This window comes from Sus scrofa, chromosome 7 (genome assembly GCF_054392235.1).
Source record: "Sus scrofa isolate SSC_HxYL_T2T_F1_AM1 chromosome 7, Sscrofa_HxYL_maternal_Yorkshire_Landrace_v2.0, whole genome shotgun sequence".
NCBI classification, from domain to species: Eukaryota; Metazoa; Chordata; class Mammalia; order Artiodactyla; family Suidae; genus Sus; species Sus scrofa.
Window position 1 is genome coordinate 60,707,101 of NC_139389.1, and position 21,586 is coordinate 60,728,686.

At 41.6% G+C, this 21,586-nt stretch overlaps 1 protein-coding gene across 2 annotated transcripts in view; it reads right to left on the reverse strand.

The window, feature by feature from the left end:
• WHAMM (WASP homolog associated with actin, golgi membranes and microtubules) overlaps positions 1–19,471 on the reverse strand; it is a 31,431-nt gene extending 11,960 nt beyond the window's left edge. Inside the window, exons 1-5 of one of the 2 annotated variants that reach the window (XM_001927315.6) lie at positions 18,762–19,471; positions 17,494–17,667; positions 3,648–3,798; positions 1,362–1,531; positions 319–484 (exon numbers count right to left, since the gene is read on the reverse strand). In XM_001927315.6, coding sequence (XP_001927350.1) covers positions 319–484; positions 1,362–1,531; positions 3,648–3,798; positions 17,494–17,667; positions 18,762–19,376 — 1,276 coding nt within the window. In that variant the 5' untranslated portion in view covers positions 19,377–19,471. Of the gene's footprint in view, positions 1–318; positions 485–1,361; positions 1,532–3,647; positions 3,799–17,493; positions 17,668–18,202; positions 18,348–18,761 lie in introns of those variants that run through there. The other variant, XM_084968517.1, reaches the window with a different exon arrangement.
• Positions 19,472–21,586: the final 2,115 nt, after the last annotated feature.

Consider the following 21,586-nt stretch of genomic DNA (forward strand, 5'->3'; position numbering starts at 1 on the left):
GTTTTCCTCTGCTTTGCTGTGTGTTTACCAATGAATATATTATTTGAATAATAAAAATATGGAAGGGAAACTTTGTTTAGAAAATTTCAATAGATGTTTTAGACCATATACAAGATAACTGATAATGTGGTCTGTAGGTCCTTGAATGTGTAAACATATTAATATATACACTTAAATATAAATTTTGGAGTTTCCTGATGGTCTCATTGTTAGGTATCTGGCATTGTCACTGCTGTGGTGTGGGTTGGACCCCTGGCCTGGGAACTTCCACATACTCTGGGTTTGGCCAATAAATAAATAAATAAATAAAAAGTTTACCTTTTATGAGTCTTTTAGTAGAGTCCAACTGGGTAACAAGCAGTATTTCTTCATATTTTAATATCTCAAATTTAACCTCATAGAGTTCTAATTGAACTTCATAATACTGTATTTCTAATGCATCTACCACATTTTTTTTTCTTTCTTGTTCTGGAAGATCTTCCATCTTGTTTTCAGGAAAAAATAAGAGCAAGTTAAAATAATTAGTACATTCAAGGCAAACTTTATGAGCATTCAAATTATTTTCTATTCCTCACGTAGTATCAAATATTACAAAAGCAAATAGAAAAGAAACACTTTTCCATTTCACGTTAATGGAATAAAAATGCCTTCAACATTTGTCACAAATATTTTATCTCATCCTTGAAACATGACAAGACTTAGGTTTTGAGAAAAATAAATGGCACTCACTGTACTTATGTTTTCTGTTTTAAAGTCATAATGTTATAGGAAAAAAAATTAAGTGCAGATCCTAGGATGAAGCGTCTCATTGATCATTCTAAAGCTGTGCTGAAAACATGGCTTGACTGATTTTAAAATACATTACCTGCTTCAGGACTGAGCTCAATGTTACCATCAAATGAATCCTACAATATTTCAGACATTTTGACCAAAAGGAAACTTCATGGCCAACCTTCCACAATCTCTAAATTCTCATCTACTGCTGTGCCTAGAAAGAAAGGTGCTACCTAAAATAAAAGTGTATTTTTTATGGAGTTCCCGTCGTGGCTCAGCGGAAACGAATCTGACTAGGATCCATGAGGACTCAGGTTTAATCCCTGGCCTTGCTCAGTGGGTTAAGGATCCGGTGTTGCCATGAGCTGTGGTGTAGGTTGCAGACGTGGCTCAGATCCTGCGTGGCTGTGGCTGTGGCTGTGGCTGGCAGCTGTAGCTCTGATTCGACCCCTAGGCTGGGAACCTCCATATGCCGTGGGTGCGGCCCTAAAAAGACAAAAGACAAAAAAAAAAAAAAAGACAAAAAAAAAAAATTAAAAATAAATACAAGTATTTTTAAAACAAAGTTTCATTTATCTTTGCCTCACCTTTCCCTGAATTTCAGCTCTTCTGTGATTTAAACACAACTCTTTAGCTCTCATGAGCTGCAGTGTCTCCCGAGCCAACATCAGCTTGAGTTTTTCTAACCTGGGAGTGGCTGTGGCCCAAGCAGCCTGGCCAAATCTCTTCTCATCTTGTGCCATTTGTTTCTGCATTCCTGTTGGATTGTAATTAATAAAATAAAACAATTACAACTCATTAAAGAGAAAAATATATCCTGGACTAATTCTTTATTGCCTCCCATATTACCTGTAAAACATCTTTTTAAAAAGAAAAATGGTTGTATTTTAGTGGCTTTTTACTGTCACAAAAATAATACATGACCACTGGTATAAAATTTTAGATACATTTTTTTTTTTTTTTTTTGCTTTTAGGGCCACACCATGGCATATGGAAGTTCCCAGGCTAGGGGCTGAATTGAAGCCACAGCTGCTGGCCTACACCACAGCCACAGCAACGCCAGATTCAAGTTGTGTCTGTGACCTACAACACAGCTCATGGCAACTCCAGATCCCTGACCCACTGAGCGAGGCCAGGGATTGAACCTGCATCCTCATGGATACTAGTCAGATTCGTTTCCACCGCAGCACATCAGGAACCCCTAGATACTTCATTTTAAAAATAAGAAAACAATAAACCAGGAATCTCACTTAAAGCAATTGCTTTGTACATTTTGGTGCATATGCTTCTAGACTGTTTCTGTCTCTACTAGACAGACTGGGTGATATAGAGAGTTTGGCTGACTCCCGCCACTGCGACAAAAAAAACCAGAAACCCCAAACCCCACCAGGTCATCATTCTGCTTTATGTCTTGTTTTTATTTCATTGAATATATCATGGAACTCTTGCCATTCATAAAGACAGATACAGAGAATCATGCTAAATAGCTAAATGGTATTCCATTTTGTGAATTGCTATAATTTGACAATAAGTTATTTCTACTTGAGGCTGCTATCAGCAATGATTTTGGATAACACACAAGTCCCTCACCCCAGCGCCCAGGACCCCATGGTCCCATCCCTGCCCATCTCACCAGCCTGTCCCACACTGCATTATCCATACGGACGCACAAGGGAGAGCATGCAGGTTGAGTTCCAGACCACCACAATAAAGCAAGCATTATAATAAAGCGGGTCATGTGAATTTTTTGGTTCCCTGTTGCATATAAAAATGATGTTTACACTATACTGCGGTCTAGTAAGTGTGCAATAGCACTATGTCTAAACAGCATTTTTGGAATAACATATCATTTTGAATAACAAAAGATCACTAATCGCAGCTTGCCATAAAAATATAGTAATAATGGGAAAGTATGAAATATGAGAATTACCAAATCATGACAAAGACATGAAGCGAGCCAGTGCTGCTGGAAAAACTGCACTTGCTACTTTGTAATAGACTTGCTCAATGTAGGATAGTCACAGACCTTCAATTTGTGAAAAACATAATGCCTGCGAAGTGCAATAATGCAGTGCAGCCAAATGGGGCATGCCTGTACCATGTGCCAGCCCGTGGGCTTTCCGTAAGCTGCTCAAACCAGAGGGCCTCGGAAAGGCTCCTCTCCTGCCTGGAACACTCCTTCACTCTTTTGCTCTCTCGGCTTCCATTTACTCTTCAGATGCCAGGGCAAGGGCCGAGTCTCAGAGGACTTCCCTGACACCCTGCTGGAGCCTCATTTCTCTCTCGTTGGCTCTCAGAGCCCTGCTGCTCTTCTTTGTGACTTGTTGCCACTGCCAATTTCCATGTGAGTGAATGAACATATCATTAAGATTATATAATTATATAATACTTATATAATTAAATATTTATAATTATAAAATATATTATTACAATAGTAATTAAGATTATATATAATCTCACTTGGCTGTACAGTGTCTGTTCATGCTTATCCTTCTATTGAATCCCCAATACCTAGAAAATAGAGTATCTGGTACTTAAGAAGCACTCAGTTTTTGCGTTTTGGGTTTTTTTTTTTTTTTTTTGCTTTTTACGGCCATACCTGTGGCATATGGAAGTTCCCAGGCTAAGGGCTGAATTGGAGCTGCAGCTGCCAGCCTATGCCATGGCCACAGCAATGCCATATTCAAACCTCATCTGTTGACCTACACCACAGCTCATAGCAACAACCCACTGAGCAAGGCCAGGGATCGAACCGGTGTCCTCGTGGATACTAGTCAGTTTTGCTACTGCTGAGTCACAATGGGAACTCCTTCAAAGTTTTTTGAAAAAAATGAAAATTCCATGTATTTTAGTACAGCGTTTTAAATTATTACCTGCTAATGCTTCTACTGTTTCTTCAAAATAGTTCACTGTAATATCCTGAATAGACACTACAGCTTCTTCAGCACGTCTGGTCCATTCTTGGGCTTCCTTCTGCAGGGCAGCGATCCTTTTAGGACCCAGATCATCCTCATCCAAGGACTTCTATAGAAAGAAGGAAAGATTGTTTTAGTTAGAGAGAGTAGTAATGTAGACCCACTAAGAAATTGAAAGGAAACTGGTCACATGGGTTATTTCAACTACTTTTATCACTAATACTTTGCCAAATTTTATTCATTCATTAAGTCCCTACTGAATATGAACAAGACTCTAAAGGGGGCATCCTCTGGAAAACAAAGAAGAAAAACCTTACTGTGCATTATTTGAATAACTTTTTCTAGAAAGTTATGTTTCTCTATTAATAATAAAACATGAGGACTTCCTGCTGTGGCACAGCAGGTTAAGGATCTGGCCTTGTCGCGGCATAGGTTTGATCCCAAGCCTGGTGCAGTGGCTTAAGGATCTGGTATCACCACAGCTGTGGTGTAGGTCGCAGCTGCAGCTTGGATTCCATCCCTGACCCAGAAACTTCCGTATGCTGAGGGTGTAGCCAATAATAATAATAATAATAATAAGTAACTGAATGAGAGCTATGTTGTTAAGCCCTCAGCCTAGAGCCTGGTACTTGGCACTCAAGTGTTAGCTCTTGCTGTGGCTCATTTTAGGGACATGTCAGGAAGCCTTTCAATACCATGATTCTCTTCCGAAGGACATAAGTAATACAACAACCTAACACATAGTCATCTAGTATCCAGTTCTTCTTCTACCAAGCATGATTTCGTGATATAAGAAATGTACACAAGCTCGCCATCAGGGAAATGTGTATCAGTGTTATACCACTTCACATGCACTGGGATGACTACAGTAAAAATACAGCCAACAAGTGTTGACAATGATGTGGACCAGCCAGAACCCTTGTTTATTGCTGGTAGGAATGTGAAATGGTGCATTTATGGAAAACAGTCTGGCCGTTCTTCAAAAGGATAAATAGAGTTACTACAGGGTCCAGCAATTCCACACCAAGGTATACAACCAAGAGAAATGAAATACATATGTCCACATACACAAATGTTCATAGCAACATTGATAATAGCCAAAAAGTGGAAAAATCCACATGTCCATCAACTGTTAAATGGATGTGTAAAATGTGCTATATCCATATAATGAATATTAGCAGGCAATGAAAAAAAAATGAAGTTCTAATATACAGTGACATGGCTGTGACTTGAAAACATGATGCTACACAAAAGAAGCCATACACAAATGAGTCCAGACAGTATGAAAAGTCCAGAGTAGGGAGATGTAGAGGCAGAAAGCAGATTGAGTAGATGCCTGGGGATGGGGGAGCATGGAATGGGGAGGGAGTGTTTATGGGTATGGGATTGTTTTCAGGGAGATGAAAGTGTTCAGGACTTAGTGGTGGCTGCACAGCACTGAATATACTAAAAACCAGCGAGCTGTACACTTTACATAGGTGAACTGTACGATCTGTGAATTCTATCTCAATAAAGCTGTTAATTAAAGAAAGAAAAAAATAGGAGTTCCTGTTGTGGCTCAGCGGATGAAGAACCTGGCTTAGGAATCTCCATGAGGATGTGGGTTTGATCCTTGGCCTCGCTAAATGGGTTAAGGATCCGGCATTGCTGCAAGCTGAGGTGTAGGTCACAGATGTGGCTCGGATCCTGCACTGCTGTGGCTGTGATGAAGGCCGGCAGCTGCACCTTTGATTCGACCCCTCGCCCAGGAACTTCCATATGCCACAGGTGCAGCCAAAGAAAGGAAGAAATATATACAGGAAGTAAAGATAATCCAAATAACAGGCTTTCAAAATAATAACAGAACTGTTTCCACAAGTTAAGCTGGCATGCATTTCATCTAAACGTGGTACCGTTTTTACAGTACAGTAGCCTGGCAGGGGTTGTGAGTGCATATGTGCAAGGATGGAATAAGAGTGGTGACAAAATTTACTGAAGTTTAATGTAGTGAATTACAATCCAGGGCCTTGCTATTTAAATTTTCATCCTATTTCTCAGAAATTCCCATGTGTCCTTAGAAGCTGAAAATAAGCTAAAGTAAAAAACATCCTATCAAAAACAAGTCATCAGCCAAGAAAGTGTTTGATCCTCGAAAATCCATGGAAATCTTAAGAAGATGACGATGGTAAAATGTCCTCCTTTTAAATGAACTTTAAAAAATAAATCAACAAATTCACAGGTGAATTCTATCAAACATTTAGAGAAGAGCTAACACCTCTCCTTCTGAAACTATTTCAAAAAATTGCAGAAGAAGGGATACTCCCAAACTCATTCTATGAGGCCACCATCACCCTGGTACCAAAACCAGACAAAGACTCCACAAAAAAAACTACAGGCCAATTTCACTGATGAACATCAATGCAAAAATCCTCAACAAAATACTAGCAAACCGCATCCAACAATACATTAGAAGGATTGTACATCATGATCAAGTGGGATTTATCCCAGGGATGCAAGGGTTCTTCAATATCCACAAATCCATCAGTGTGATACACCACATTAACAAACTGAAGAATAAAAACCATATGATCCTCTCAATAGACGTGGAAAACGCCTTTGACAAAATCCAACACCCATTTCTGATAAAAACCCTTCAGAAAGTGGGCATAACGGGAAACTACCTCAACATGATAAAGGCCATATATGACAAACCCACAGCGAACGTCATTCTCAATGGTGAAAAGCTGAAAGAATTCCCGCTGAGATCAGGAACAAGACAAGGATGTCCGCTCTCGCCACTACTCTTCAACATAGTTCTGGAAGTCCTAGCCACAGCAATCAGAGAAGTAAAAGAGATAAAAGGAATCCAAATTGGAAAGGAAGAAGTAAAACTATCGCTATCTGCAGATGACATGATACTATACCTAGAGAATCCTAAAGACTCTACCAGAAAACTGTTAAAGCTCATCCACGACTTTGGCAAAGTCGCAGGATACAAAATCAATACACAGAAATTGATGGCATTTCTATATACTAACAATGAAAGAGCAGAAAAGGAAATTAGGGAAGCAATCCCATTTACCATCGCATCCAAAAGAATAAAATACCTAGGAGTAACCCTACCTAAAGAGACAAAAGACCTATACTCTGAAAACTATAAGCCACTGATGAAAGAAATCAAAGATGACACAAATAGGTGGAAAGATATACCATGCTCGTGGATTGGAAGAGTTAATATTATCAAAATGACTATACTACCTAAGGCAATCTACAGATTCAATGCAATCCCTATCAAACTACCAAGGACATTTTTCACAGAACTGGAACAAAATATTTTAAAGTTTGTGTGGAAGCACAAAAGACTCAGAATAGCCAAAGACATCCTGAAAAAGAAAAATAGAGCTGGAGGAATCAGGCTCCCGGACTTCAGACTATACTACAAAGCAACAGTCATCAAAACCGCATGGTACTGGCACAAAGATAGAAATATAGATCAGTGGAACAGGATAGAAAGCCCAGAATTAAACCCACGCACCTACAGCCAACTAATCTATGACAAAGGAGGCAAGAATATACAATGGAGAAAGGACAGCTTGTTCAATAAGTGGTGCTGGGAAAACTGGACAGCCACATGGAAAAGAATGAAATTAGAACACTTTCTAACACCATACACAAAAACAAACTCAAAATGGACTAAAGACCTAGATATAAGACCAGACACTATCAAACTTCTAGAGGAAAACATAGGCCAAACACTCTCTGACATAAACAACAGCAACATCTTATCAGATCCACCTATCAGAGTATTGACAACAAAAACAAAAATAAAACAAATGAGACCTAATCAAACTTAAAAGTTTCTGCACAGCAAAGGAAACCCTAAACAACACAAAAAGACAACCCACAGAATGGGAGAAAATCTTCACAAATGAATCGACTGACAAGGGATTAATCTCCAAAATTTATAAACAACTTCTGCAGCTCCATACCAAAAAAAAAAAAAAAAAAAAACAACCCCATCAAAAAATGGGCGGAAGATCTAAACAGACAGTTTTCCAAAGAAGACATACAGATGGCCAAAAAACGCATGAAAAGATGTTCAACATCACTCATTATTAGAGAGATGCAAATCAAAACCACTCTGAGGTACCACCTTACACCAGCCAGAATGGCCATCATCCAAAAGTCTACAAATAATAAGTGCTAGAGAGGGTGTGGAGAAAAAGGAACCCTAGTACACTGTTGGTGGGATCGTCAATTGGTGCAACCCCTGTGGAAAGCAGTATGGAGATGCCTCAGAAAACTAAACATAGAACTACCATTTGATCCAGCAATCCCACTCCTGGGCATCTACCCAGAGAAAACCACGACTCACAAAGACACATGTACTCCAATGTTCATTGCAGCACTATTTACAATAGCCAAGACATGGAAACAACCTAAATGTCCATCGACAGAGGAGTGGATCAAGAAGATGTGGTACATACACACAATAGAATATTACTCAGCCATTAAAAAGAATGAAATACCAGCATTTTTTGCAATAGAAACTATCATGCTAAGTGAAGTCAGCCATACAATGAGACACCAACATCAAATGCTTTCACTGACATGTGGAATCTGAAAAAAGGACAGAATGAACTTCTTTGCAGAACAGATGCTGACTCACAGACATTGAAAAACTTATGGTCTCCGGAGGAGACTGTTTGGGGGGTGGGGGGATGTGCCTGGGATGTGGGATGGAAATCCTGTGAAATCAGATTGTTATGATCATTATACAACCTCAGATGTGATAAATTCATTTGAGTAATAAAATATTTTTTTAAAAAATCAACAAAAAAATAAATAAATAAATAAAAAGGAGTTCCTGTCATGGGGCTGTGGAAATGAATCCAACTAGGAACCATGAGGTTGTAGGTTCGATCCCTGGCCTCGCTCAGTAGGTTAAGGATCCGGCGTTGCCATGAGGTGTGGTGTAGGTCACAGACGCGGCTTGGATCCTGCATTGCTGTGGCTGTGGTGTAGGTCAGCAGCTGTAGCTCCGATTGGACCCCTAGCCTGGGAACCTCGATATGCTGTGGGTGCAGCCCTAAAAGGACAAAAGAAAATAAATAAATAAATAAATCAGAGGATCAGATCAAGATGGCAGAGGAGCAGGATGTGGAGCTCACCTGCTCCAACAAATACACCAAAAAAGAACATCTACATGTAAAATGATTCTCACAGAACATCTACTGAACGCTGGCAGAAGACCTCAGGCTTCCAAAAGGGCAAGAAAATCTCCACATAACGGGGTATGATAAAAGAAAAAAAAAAAAAAAAAAGAGAAAAAGGAGTCAGGACAGGACCAGCACTCCTGGGAAGTTGTGGAAGAAGAAAGGCGTCTGCACACTGGGAGGCCCCCTGATGGGCAGGGAGCTCAGCCAGGGCAGAAGGGGAACTTCAAAGCTTCGGAGAAAAGCACAGCACCCAGTCTGAGGAGAGCAAAATTGAGAAAGAGCCCCACAGATGGTCATGCCATGGCTCAGGGCACCCCCACCTGAGACATCAGTCTGCTGGGGCAGGTGGGGCCTTAGTGCTAAGGCTCGGGTTTCAGAGGTCAGGCCTGGGGAGAGGGCTGGAGCTGGCTGTGTGGAAATGCCTGAGGGGGCTGGGGAGTGGTGCGCCACAGCTGAGGGAGTGTAGGAGGCGGCCTGGGTCCACCAGAGAAGCAAGGTGCCACTGATGGGGAGTGGGAGAAGAGGGGGCAGGACTGCCATAGGAACTTCCTTCTCCGCAGGCAGGCTCTCATACAGCAGGGCAGCTCTCATATGAGCGAAGGGGGTGGACACAAACCACCACTGCCATCTTGGACTCCAGAGGTGGGTGTGGCCCACAGCTGCCTAGGGTCCAGCTACCTGGCACCACCCATTGCCACCACCTCCCTGGGAGTGTGCACAGGCTGACCATATGCACCCCATCAAGAGGAAAAAAGCCTCGGAGGAAAGAGACAGCAAGAATCCAAACCAAAAGAAGTCCTCACACCAAAAACAATCACGAACCCACACAGGCTACCCAGGGATGCTCCAGCATATAAATAGCCTTCCTGGGAATTCCCTTTGTGGCTCAGTGGTTAATGAACCCAACAAGGATTCCCAAGGATGTGGCTTTGATCCCTGGCCTCGTTCAGTGGGTTAAGGATCCAGCATTGCCATCAGCTGTGGTGTAGGTACCACATGCTGCTTGGATCCCACGTTGCTGTGGCTGTGGTGTAGGCTGGCAGCTACTGCTCCAATTCGACCCCTAGCCTGGGAACTTCCATATGCTGTGGTGCAGCTCTAAAAAGCAAAAATAAATAAATAAATAGCCCTCTAAGACTACAGTAGATAAGCATTTTCCCTAAATTCACAGAATAAGAGAAGTATAAGCAAAATAAAGAAGCAGAGGAACCATTTAGTAAAAAGAATAGGAAAATCCCCTGAAGGAGCAAACAATGAAATGGACACCTTTGATCTAATAGACACCAAGTTCAAAAAGAAAAGGAAGTGATGGAAATACTGAAGGAATTAAGAAAGGCTGGCAACAGGAATGTAGATTACTGTAAAAAGGAACTAGCAACTATAAGGAGGAGTGAAGAAAAATTAGAAAATTCATTTGCTGAGATAAAAGTTGAGCTTAAGGCAACCAACAGCAGAATGAATAATGCAGAGGAAAGAATACATGACTTGAAAGTTAGAATAATGGAAATCATCCAATCAGGACAGCAGACAGAAAGCTAAATGAAAGCAATATAAGAGATTTATGAGATAATATAAAGCATGCTAATATACGCATAATAGGGATTTCAGATGGAGAAAGCAAAAAGGGGATTGAAAGTATATTTGAAGAAATCATGGCTCAAAATTTCCCACATCTAAAGAAGGAAAGAGATGTCAAGATACAGGAAGCACAGAGGGTCCTCAATAAGATGAACCCAAACAGACCTACACCAAGACGTATTATAATAAAAACGGCAAAAGTTAAAGAGATGATTTTAGAGGCAGCAAGAGAAAAACAGTTAATTACAAGGGAACCCCCATAAGTCTATCAGCTGATTTCTCTACTGAAATGCTACAGGACAGGAGAGAATGGCAAGATATAGTCAAAGTTCTGAAAGGGAAAATTTTACAATCTAGAGCACTACCCAGATTATTTAGTATAGGAGGAGAAATAAAGAATTTCTCAAACAGGCAAAAATTAAAAGAATAGAGCAAGGAGTTCCCATTGTGGCTCAGCGGTAACAAACCTGTCTAGTATCCATGAGGATGTAGGTTTGATCCCTGGCCTCACTCGGTGGGTTAAGGATGCAGTGTTGCCTTGAGCTGTGGTCTAGGTTGCAGACACAAATCCCATATTGCTGTGGCTGTGGTGTAGGCCGGCAGCTGCAACTCCAACTCAACCCCTAGGCTGGGAACTTCCATATGCCATGGGTTCAGCCCTAAAAAAAGCAATAAAATAAATAAATAAACAAATAAATAAATACAGCAATACTAAACCTATCCTAAAAGAAGTGTTGGAAGATCTCCTCTAAAGAGAAAAGCAGCAAGAAGATACCAAAAGGAGGAATTCATGATTGGAAAGTAATGATTTAAGTAAGCCAGTATGAAGATCAAAAAGAAAAAAAAAAATTGAGACCCTATTTGTGAAAGTGATGATGAACACAAGAGCAAAAGGGTAAACATGAAGACATAGAAAAGATCATAAAAATCATAAAATGTGGGGAAAGAGAGTAAGAAAATATAGACTTTTTTTTTTAAGAATGTGTTTGAGGCTATAAGACTATCAGTCTAAAGGAAGTAGAACTCTGCAGAAAGCAAACTTGGTATGTGCACGATAAGCCAAGAAATGCTTGTGATGGCAAAAGCCATATAAGCATGTCTGCTGACACAGAGTTCTAAAGTGCAGGGTCTCCTGTCAAAATAAAATAAGGGGTTTATACATTAACTATGTTGTTCTTTAGGCAGCTGCACTATATCCTAGATGTATACACCTGTGACTTTTATTGCTGGTAGTCTCCCTAAATCTCACTAAGAGACAGCTTCACCACTCCCTATGTCTGCTCTTGCTCACTAATCCAAACACGTCACTTTCCCTAAAAAAAGTCTTGTGGGCTAAAGCCGAGGGCCCTTTATTCCTCAGAACTGAGTGCCTCCTGGTCCCTCACTTTTCAAATGTAAAAGAGTCCTGACACCTATGGTCGATTAATCTTTGACAAAGGAGGCAAGAACATAAAATGGGAAAAAGACAGTCTATTCAGCAAGCATTGCTGGGAAACCTGGACAGCTGCATGCAAAGCAATGAAACTAGAACACACCCTCACACCATGCACGAAAATAAACTCAAAATGGCTTAAAGACTTAAATACAAGACAAGACACCATCAAACTCCTAGAAGAGAACACAGGCAAAACATTCTCTGACGTCAACCTTATGAATATTTTCTCAGGTCAGTCTCTCAATGCAACCGAAATAAAAGCAAAAATAAACCAGTGGGATCTCATCAAACTGACAAGCTTTTGCACTGCAAAGGAAACCAAAAAGAAAACAAAAAGACAACTTACAGAATGGGAGAAAATAGTTTCAAATGATGCAACAGACAAGGGCTTAATCTCTAGAATATATAAGCAACTTATACAACTCAACAGCAAAAAAGCCAACAACCCAATTGAAAAATGGGCAAAAGACCTGAACAGACATTTCTCCAAGGAGGATGTACAGATGGCCAATAAGCACATGAAAAAATGCTCAACATCTTGATTATTAGAGAAATGCAAATCAAAGCTACCACGAGATACCACCTCACACCAGTCAGAATGGCCATCATTAATAAATCCACAAATAACAAGTGCTGGAGGGGCTGTGGAGAAAAGGGAACTCTCCTGCACTGTTGGTGGGAATGTAAACTGGTACAGCCACTATGGAGAACAGTTTGGAGATACCTTAGAAATCTATACATAGAACCACCATATGATCCAGCAATACCACTCTTTTTTTTTTTTTTTTTTGTCTTTTTGCCATTTCTTGGGCCGCTCCCGCAGCATATGGAGGTTCCCAGGCTAGGGGTCAAATCGGAGCTGTAGCTGCCAGCCTACGCCAGAGACACAGCAACACAGGATCCGAGCCACGTCTGCGACCTACACCACAGCTCACGGCAACGCCGGATCGTTAACCCACCGAGCAAGGGCAGGGATCGAACCCGCAACCTCATGGTTCCTAGTCGGATTCGTTAACCACTGCGCCATGACGGGAACTCCAATACCACTCTTGAGCATGTATCTGGACAAAGCTTTCCTAAAAAAAGACAAATGCACCTGCATGTTCATTGCAGCTCTATTCACAATAGCCAAGACATGGAAACAACCCAAATGTCCATCGACAGATGATTGGATTAGGAAGATGTGGTATATATACACAATGGAATGCTACTCAGCCATAAAAAAGAATGAAATAATGCCATTTGCAGCAACATGGATGGAATTAGAGACTCTCATCCTGAGTGAAGTAAGTCAGAAAGAGAAAGACAAATGCCATATGATATCACTTATATCTGGTATCTAATATACAGCACAAATGAACCTTTCCACAGAAAAGAAAATCATGGACTTGGAGAATAGACTTGTGGTTGCCCAGGAGGAGGGGGAGGGAGTGGGGTGGTTGGGGAGCTTGGGGTTAATAGATGCAAACCATTGCTTTTGGAATGGATTAACAATGAGATCCTGCCGTGTAGCACTGATAACTATGTCTAGATACTTATAATGGAGCAAGACAGTGGGAGAAAAAACTGTGTATACACCTATGTGTAACTGGGTCCCCATGCTGTACAGTGGGGGAAAAAAGTGTGTTGGGGGAAATAACAATAAAAAAATTAAAAATATAAAAATAAAGATGGAATGATAATGTGGGGAAAAAACAAACAAAATACATAAAATAAATAAAATGTAAAAGAGTCTTGTGTGTTTTGTATACCGCACCATCCCTCTTTCAGAACCTCCTGTTGCCTGAAGCACAGGACGCAGCAGAAATCTCTGGTCAGGCTCACCAAGAAGAAAAGAGAGAACCAAAATAAACAAAAGAAATGAAAAGTGAGAAATCTCAACTGATACCACAGAAATACAAAAAAATCGTAATACTATGAATAATTATATGCCAACAAATTTGACAACCTTGAAGACATGAACAACTTTCTAGAAACATACAGCCCACCAAAACTGAATCAGGAAGAAATAGATAATTTGAAGAGGTCGTTCACTAGAAGTGAAATAAAATCTATAAACAAACAAAAAACTCACTACAAACAAAAGTCCAGGACCACATGGCTTCAAAGGTGAATTCTACCAAACATACAAAGAAGAAATTATACTGATCCTTCTCAAACTCCTCCAAAAGACTGAAGAGGAGGGAACACTCCCAAAGACATTCAATGAAAGCACCATCATCCTAATACTAAAACCAGACAAAGATAACACCAAAAAAGAAAATTGTAGGCCAATATCTTTGATGAATATAGATGCAAAAATTCTCAACAAAATTTCAGCAAACCAAATTCAGTAACACATTAAAAAAAATCATATGCCACAACCAAGTGGGATTCATCCCAAATTCACAAGGATGGTTCAACATATGTAAATCAGTAAATGTAATAGATCACATTACCAAAAGAAAAGTCAAAAACCATATGATCATCTCAATAGATGCAAGAGCATTTGAAAAAATTTGACATCCATTCATGATAAAAAAAAAAAAAACTCTTACCAAAATGGGTATAAAGGGAACATATCTCAACATAATAAAAGCAATTTATGACAAGCCCACAGCCAATATTACAATCAAAGAAGAAAAGCTGAAAGCCTTCCTGCTAAAATCTGGAACAAGACAAGGATGCCCACTCTCACCACTTTTATTCAATGCAGTATTGGAGGTCCTGGCCACAGCAATCAGACAAGAAAAAGTAGTAAAAAGTTGGGAGTTCCCAGAGTGCAGTGGTAACAAACCCAACTAGTATCCATGAGGATGCAGGTTTGATCCCTGGCCTCATTCAGTGGGTTATGGATCTGGCATTGCCATGAGCTGTGGTGTAGGTTGCAGATGTGGCTTGGATCTGGCATTGCTGTGACTGTGGTGTAGGTCAGCAGCTGCAGCTCTGATTCGACCCCTAGCCTGGGAACTTCCACATGTCTCCAGTGTGGCCCTAAAAAAAGACAAAAAAAAAAGGAAGGAAGGGTATCCAAATTGGAAGGGACGAGGTAAAATTGCCACTATATGCAAATAACATAATACTACATATAGCAAACCCTAAGGACTCAACACAAAACTACTTTATCTGATAAATGACTTCAGCAAAGCAGCAAAACACAAGATTAACATTCAGAAACGGGATAGTTCTCGCTATTTCACAGTGGGTGAAAGATCCAGTTGTCTCTGTGGTGTTGTGGGTTTGGTTCGACCCCCAGCCCAGCACAATGGGTTAAGGATCTGGCACTGCCACATACCTGGCACAGGCAGAAACTGCAGTTTGGATTCAATCCCTGGTCCAGGAACTTCCACATGCCACAGGCATGGCCAAACAAACAAACCTTTTAAAATCTCACCAAAGGATATAAAATACCTAGGAATAAACCTGACCAAGGATGTAAGACATATCAGCTGAAAACTACAAAACATTAATCAAGGACATTAAAGAGGATTCAAAGACATGGAAAGATATTCCAAGCTCTTGGACTGGAAGAATTAATATTGTTAAGATGGCCATACTACCCAGAGGATTCTACAGATTTAATGCAATTCCTGTCAAATTACCATGATGTTTTTCACAGAACTAGAATGAAAAATCTAAAAATTTATATGAAACCATAAAAGACCCAGAATGGCCAAAGCAATCCTGAGGGGAAAAACAAACAAACAAAAAAACAAGGCAGGAGGCATAACTCTCCCAGACTTCAGATGCTATTCTAAAGCTACAGTAATCAAGACAGTGTGGTACTGGTACAAAAACAGACACACAGCCCAATGGAATAGAATAGCAAACACAGAAATAAACCCAGACACTTACAGTCAATTAATCTTTGACAAATAAGACAAGAATATAACATGGGAAAGACAGTAAATGGTGCTGGGAAAATTGGACAGCCACAAGAAAATCAATGAAATTAGAACACACCCTCACACCATGCACAAAAATAATCTCAAAATGGCTTAAAGACTTAAACATAAGACTTGACATCATAAAACTCCTAGATAAGAACATAGGCAAAACATTCTCTAACATAAATCATACAAATGTTTCCTTAGGTCAGTCTCCTAAGGCAAGAAAAATAAAAACAAAAATAAACAAATAGGTCCTAATCACACTTACAAGCTTTTGCACAGCAAAGGAAACCATAAACAAGATGAAAAGAGTCTACAAAATGGGAGAAAATATTTGCAAATGATGCAACTGACAAGTGCTTAATCTCCAAAATATACAAACAACAGATACAACTCAACAACAACAAAAAATCCCAAACAACCCAATCGAAAAATAGGCAGAAGACCTAAGTAGACATTTCTCCAAAGAAGACATCCAGATGGCCAACAGGCACATGAAAAAATGTTCAACATCACTAATTATTAGATAAATGCAAATCAAAACTACGAGGAACCACTTCATACCAGTCAGAGTGGCCACATTAAAAAGTCTACAAATAGAGGAGTTCCCATCATGGCTCAGCAATTAATGAACCCGACTAGCATCCATAAGGATGTGGGTTCAATCCCTGGCCTTGCTCAGTGGGTTAAGGATCCAGCGTTGCTGGTGTAGGCTGTGGTGTAGGCTGGTGGCTATAGCTCTGATTTGACCCCTCGCCTGGGAACCTCCATATGTCTCGCGTGCAGCCCCAAAAAGACAACAAACAAACAAACAAACGCCTACAAATAAATGCTAGAAAGGGTGTGGAGAAAAGGGAACCCTCCTATACTCTTGGTGGGAGTATAAATTGGTGCAATCACTATGGAAAAGAGTATGGAGGTTCTTCAGAAAACTAAATATGATCTAACAATCCCACTCCCATCCCATATCTGGACAAAACTGTAATTCAAAAAGATACATGCACCCCCATTTTCATAGCAGTACTATTCATAATAACCAAGACATGGAAGCAACCTAAATGTCTCCAACATATGAATGGATTAAGATGTGGAGCATATACACATACACATATACACAATGTAATACTACTCAGCCATAAAAAGAACAAACATAAAACATAAAAAGAACATTTGCAGCCACATGGATGCAACTAGAGATTCCCATACTATGTAAAGAAAGACAAATACCGTATGATATCACTTATATGTGGAATTTAAAACATGGCACAAATGAACCTATCTACAAAAGAGAAACAGACCTATAGACATAGAGAACAGACTTGTGGTTACCAAGGGGAAAGGGGGAGGGAGAAAAATGGACTGGGACTTTGGGGTTAGTAGATGCAAACTATTACATTTAGGATGGATAAGCAATGAAGTCTGCTGTACCACACAGGGAACTATATCCAATCTCCTGGGATAGACCATAAGGGAAAAGAATATAAAAAAGAATGTATATATATGTATAACTGAGTTACTTTGCTGTACAGCAGAAATTGGCACACTGTAAATAATTTATTTTTTTTTAATTTTAAAAAATAAAACGAATTTGATATATCTTTAAGGTTATCTAAACATAATGGTGAACTCAAAGTGCTAACATAGACTGAATCTTAAATGTGACTAAGGAAAGAGTATATGATAAATAGTAAATCTGATAAAATAAAAATATAAAGAAAACGTACCAAAATAGCAAGCTTACATGAAGTCGCAAGTTCTCGCATATCCCTGAATGGCTGCAGTAAATACTGGAAGAACATGGTTGCCACAGTAACTAATTCCTGGTATGCTTCATCTTCCTCTTGATAAACTTCCATTAATGCCACCATGGTGTTGGCTTTTTTGTGACCTCGAAGCAGCTAGAAGGCAAAATGTAAACAAAGCTCCAGTACAGACAGTATAAGAGCATACCAAAGCTGAAGATACCTGAATGTTCTAAACTTTAATGCATCAATGTCAAATACCGATTAAGGGAGTTTCCTCAGTGGGTTAAGGACCCAGTGTAGTCTCTGTGAGGGGTAGGGTTCGATCCCTGGCCTTGCTCAGTGGGTCCAAGATCCGACGGCGTTGCCTGAGCTGTGGTACAGGTCGCAAACGCGGCTGGGATCTGGCGTTGCTGTGGCTGTGGTGTAGGCCGACAGCTACAGCTCCAATTCGACCCCTATCCTGGGACCCTCCATAAGCCACGGGTGCGGCCCTAAAAAGCAAAAAACAAAACAAACAAAAAAGAATGGCTCCTAGGGAGAAACCGGCAAAATAGAGGCAAGTCAGGGTGTGGGATAGCTGTGGATATATGAGCCATAGTTCCTCTTAAACTCTTTTGTGAATTTGTGAATCCCCTTCAGTTCTGTAGCTTACCACTCAAAAAATAAATTGTCTGATCTCTCTAATTACCTCTTTCAAGCTTAAAATTGCACTCCTGTTGCTGCTCTTAAAGACCGATGAATACAGCTCACGTCCCATCGGCTATTCCATGTAACCGTCTCCTAGAAGCCGCTTCATCCTCTAGAACATTTTGTCCCCACTACTGATCTCCGCTCACGCACAGAACCTGGCTTTGTTTACATTTAGTCCGTGTTGTCATTTCCTACACGGAGAGGGTAGCTCTAGTTTTGCTTTCAGTATCCTCTAGTATTTGCATCACAGCAGCCTGCTCCGCCAATAGCTTCAGCGGAATGGTTTAAGGGCCTACCCAGCTTCTCACAGCGAATAAAGGTTGTTGATGTTGTTGCCGTAACTTAGTCCTCTTACTAGACCCCATGTGGATTCCTCAGAATTCCCCAAGCTGCTCCCCAACAGGTGAAGGGCACCTATGGGACTGTGCTCTCCTGTGCATCACACTAAAAACTGGCCCCCTCCCCGCGAGGGTCTACGGAAGGACCCCCACCCTCGGAAAGGCCCCAAGGCTGAACCGAGCGGGAGAGGACCGGGTGTCCGCCCGGTGGGTGCATACCTGGCGCAGCCGTGAGCCCGCCTCGTCCCGCCGCGCGCGCAGGGCCCGCTCCCGAAATTCGCGTAGGCTCTCGCAGTCCGCCGCGCAGCCATCCGCCGGGAAGAGCGCGTCGCGCACCGCGGAGCCGCCACAGCCGTCGGCCGCCTGGCCCAGGTAGCGCTCCAGCTGCCCGCACAGTTCCTGCAGCGCCGCCTCGCCCGGGCCCGCGCGTGCCGGCCACACCAGCGTCCACAGCCCGCGCCCCAGGCCCCAGGCCCCGCCGCCGCCCGCGTCCAGCTCTGGCGGCAGCTGCGGGAAGCAGGGCTCCAGCGGCGGCCATAGCGCCGCCAGCTGCCGGTGCGCGCCGCGGAGCCCGGAGGCCGAGAGCAGGCCCGCCCAGCTGGGCGGGGGGGCGGCGGCCTCGAGCACGGGCTTGGGCTCGCGCTCGGGCCCCGTCCGGTCCCCCTCGCGCCGCCGCTGCCGCTGCGCCGTGCGGTCGTGACAAGTCACAGCGAACTTGCCTTCCGCGTCGTTCCAGGCCACGAGGAAGCGCAGCTGATGCCGCTCTGGCTCGGCGAAGAGGTCCTCGCGGACCGGCACCCAGCCCTCCAAGCTATCGGGCTGCTCGTCCTCCATGGCCGCCGACGGTCAGCACCCGTAGGGCTTGGCTCGCCGGGGCCTGGCCTGGCACTCCCACTCACTGGAAGGTCCGAACAGCGTCATTTTTCGCTGAACTAGAATCGGGGTCAGCGCCCAGACTAGCGCCACCATCGGCACTTTTGATTGGCTAGCTATGGTTTCCAGCGCGCTTCCGGGATTGGTTGGGTAATAGAAGGGAGGGCTCTCGACAACCAATGAAAAGGTCAAAAGATCGTCCTCCCACCCCAGGCAATCAAGGTAGCAACCTAGTCGAGAGCCCGAAATTACCACTCTTGCCTCCCCTTTTCCACCTGTATACATATTGACGTTGAAAAATTGTTAAATGAAGAGTCCTACACTAATCTGTGAACCTCTTGAAAATGGAGATTCTGTCTTCTGTTATCAGGACCCTAGTGAATACATGATTCCTGCTTTCAAGAGTGGTGAGATCAAACATTTAAGCAATAGTTATTTAATGGAGGTCTTTAAGCACCAAGCACTAGGTAGAAGCCACAAACACTGGTATCAATTCAACAAACTTTTACGTAATGTATGCTGTGTGCGTGTTTTGGGAGGTTGGGCACAGAGGGAGCATACAAAAAGATACCTCTTCTTCAAGGCACCCCAGCTTTCAAGCAGCATGTTTAAATACAATCTATGTTAAAACCCTTCATTTGAGAGATAAGGAAACAGGCTCAGAAAAGAAATTTTTCTTAAGCTACACAGGCAATCAGGCACTTCACACCCTTCAGACCACCTGGTTGCTGAAGACCTGTTTAAGGAGATCCGGAGATGTAATTTGCAGTGGGGAGGGAGTGTGACTTGGAGCTCGAGCTGTTCATACAACAGGGAATAAGACAGCCTTGGTCTCTACCCACTGTGTACTGAGAAATACAACACAGGTCCGCTCCCATCCTGCCAGTGCACTGAGAGGCTAGTGGGGGTAGAGGGCGGAGGGGAGGGAGGGGGTGCACAAGGAGCTGAGAAGGAACCCTTCATCACAAGGTTTGTGAGGGTTTGATTCGGGAACCAATGAAAGACTTTTTGAAGGTTTGGGGGCTGGGAAAGCCTGCAATCAGATTTGCACTGGTTATTATCCCCAGACAAACAACAACAACAAAAATAAAAAACAGAGCTAGGTGAAAGCTACCGTTAGGCATCTCTCCCGCTGAAGATAATCCCAGGGCATCTAGGAACCTCTGTGGAATGTAGCTGGAAAGTCTAACGTTGCCTGTATCTGTCCGGGAGAAGGGGGATTGTGGGGTCCTGGATACCAGACAGCGGCTCTGGCTATTATTCAGTCCTCTTGAACAGATAACCTTTTAGGTAAAGAGATTTATTTTTCCTCAAACTTTTTTTTTTTTTTTTTTTTTTAAAGGCTGCACCCGGGGCATATGGAAGTTTCCAGGGCTGGGCAGCTGCTCAGGATCCTTTAACTTGTTGCACCTGGCTGGGGATCCAATCACCCGCCTCTACAGCGACCCAAGCCGCTACACTCGGATTCTTAACCCACTGTGCCTCGGCCAGAACTCCCTCAAACTATTTTTTAACATTATCGTTTTAGCTAAAAATGATTTACTTATTCTTTAATAGCCTGTTTTAATATGTTTTGTATATTCTTTACAGTATATCTTTTTACCGTATTTGTGTTATATTGTTTAATCCTTTCTAGTAGTTCTAAATTATTTGCTTTTTCAAAATGAAATTAGCAGACTTTCTAATTATAAAGGTAATTTCTGTTTTGTGTGAGAGGGGCATAAATGTATACATTCTTAGGAAAAAAAAAAAAAAAACAGAAAAGTACACACCAAACCTAATCATTTTTACCGGGGTGCCTGACTGGCTTACATTTCCTTTATGATTCTTTTGTAGTATTTGCTCTTTTCTAAGCCAAATACTATATATTATTTTACAATAAAAACTAAAGAGTTTTTAAAAATAATAAAAGGTATGAATAATATTATAAAACTAGACATAGAAAAGTTATGAAAGGAAAATAACTCATAAGAGATAAACCTTGCTTTCATTTTGTGTGTGTATGTATACATTTGTGAATATATATATGATTATACTGTAATGATGTTTTGCATACTCTTTCTACTTACAAATATATTGTAGGCATCATCTACATTAAAATAATAGGCATCTACATTATTTTTAATATTTGTCAATATCAAGTTGACAGTATTGTGATTTGCTTAATGAAT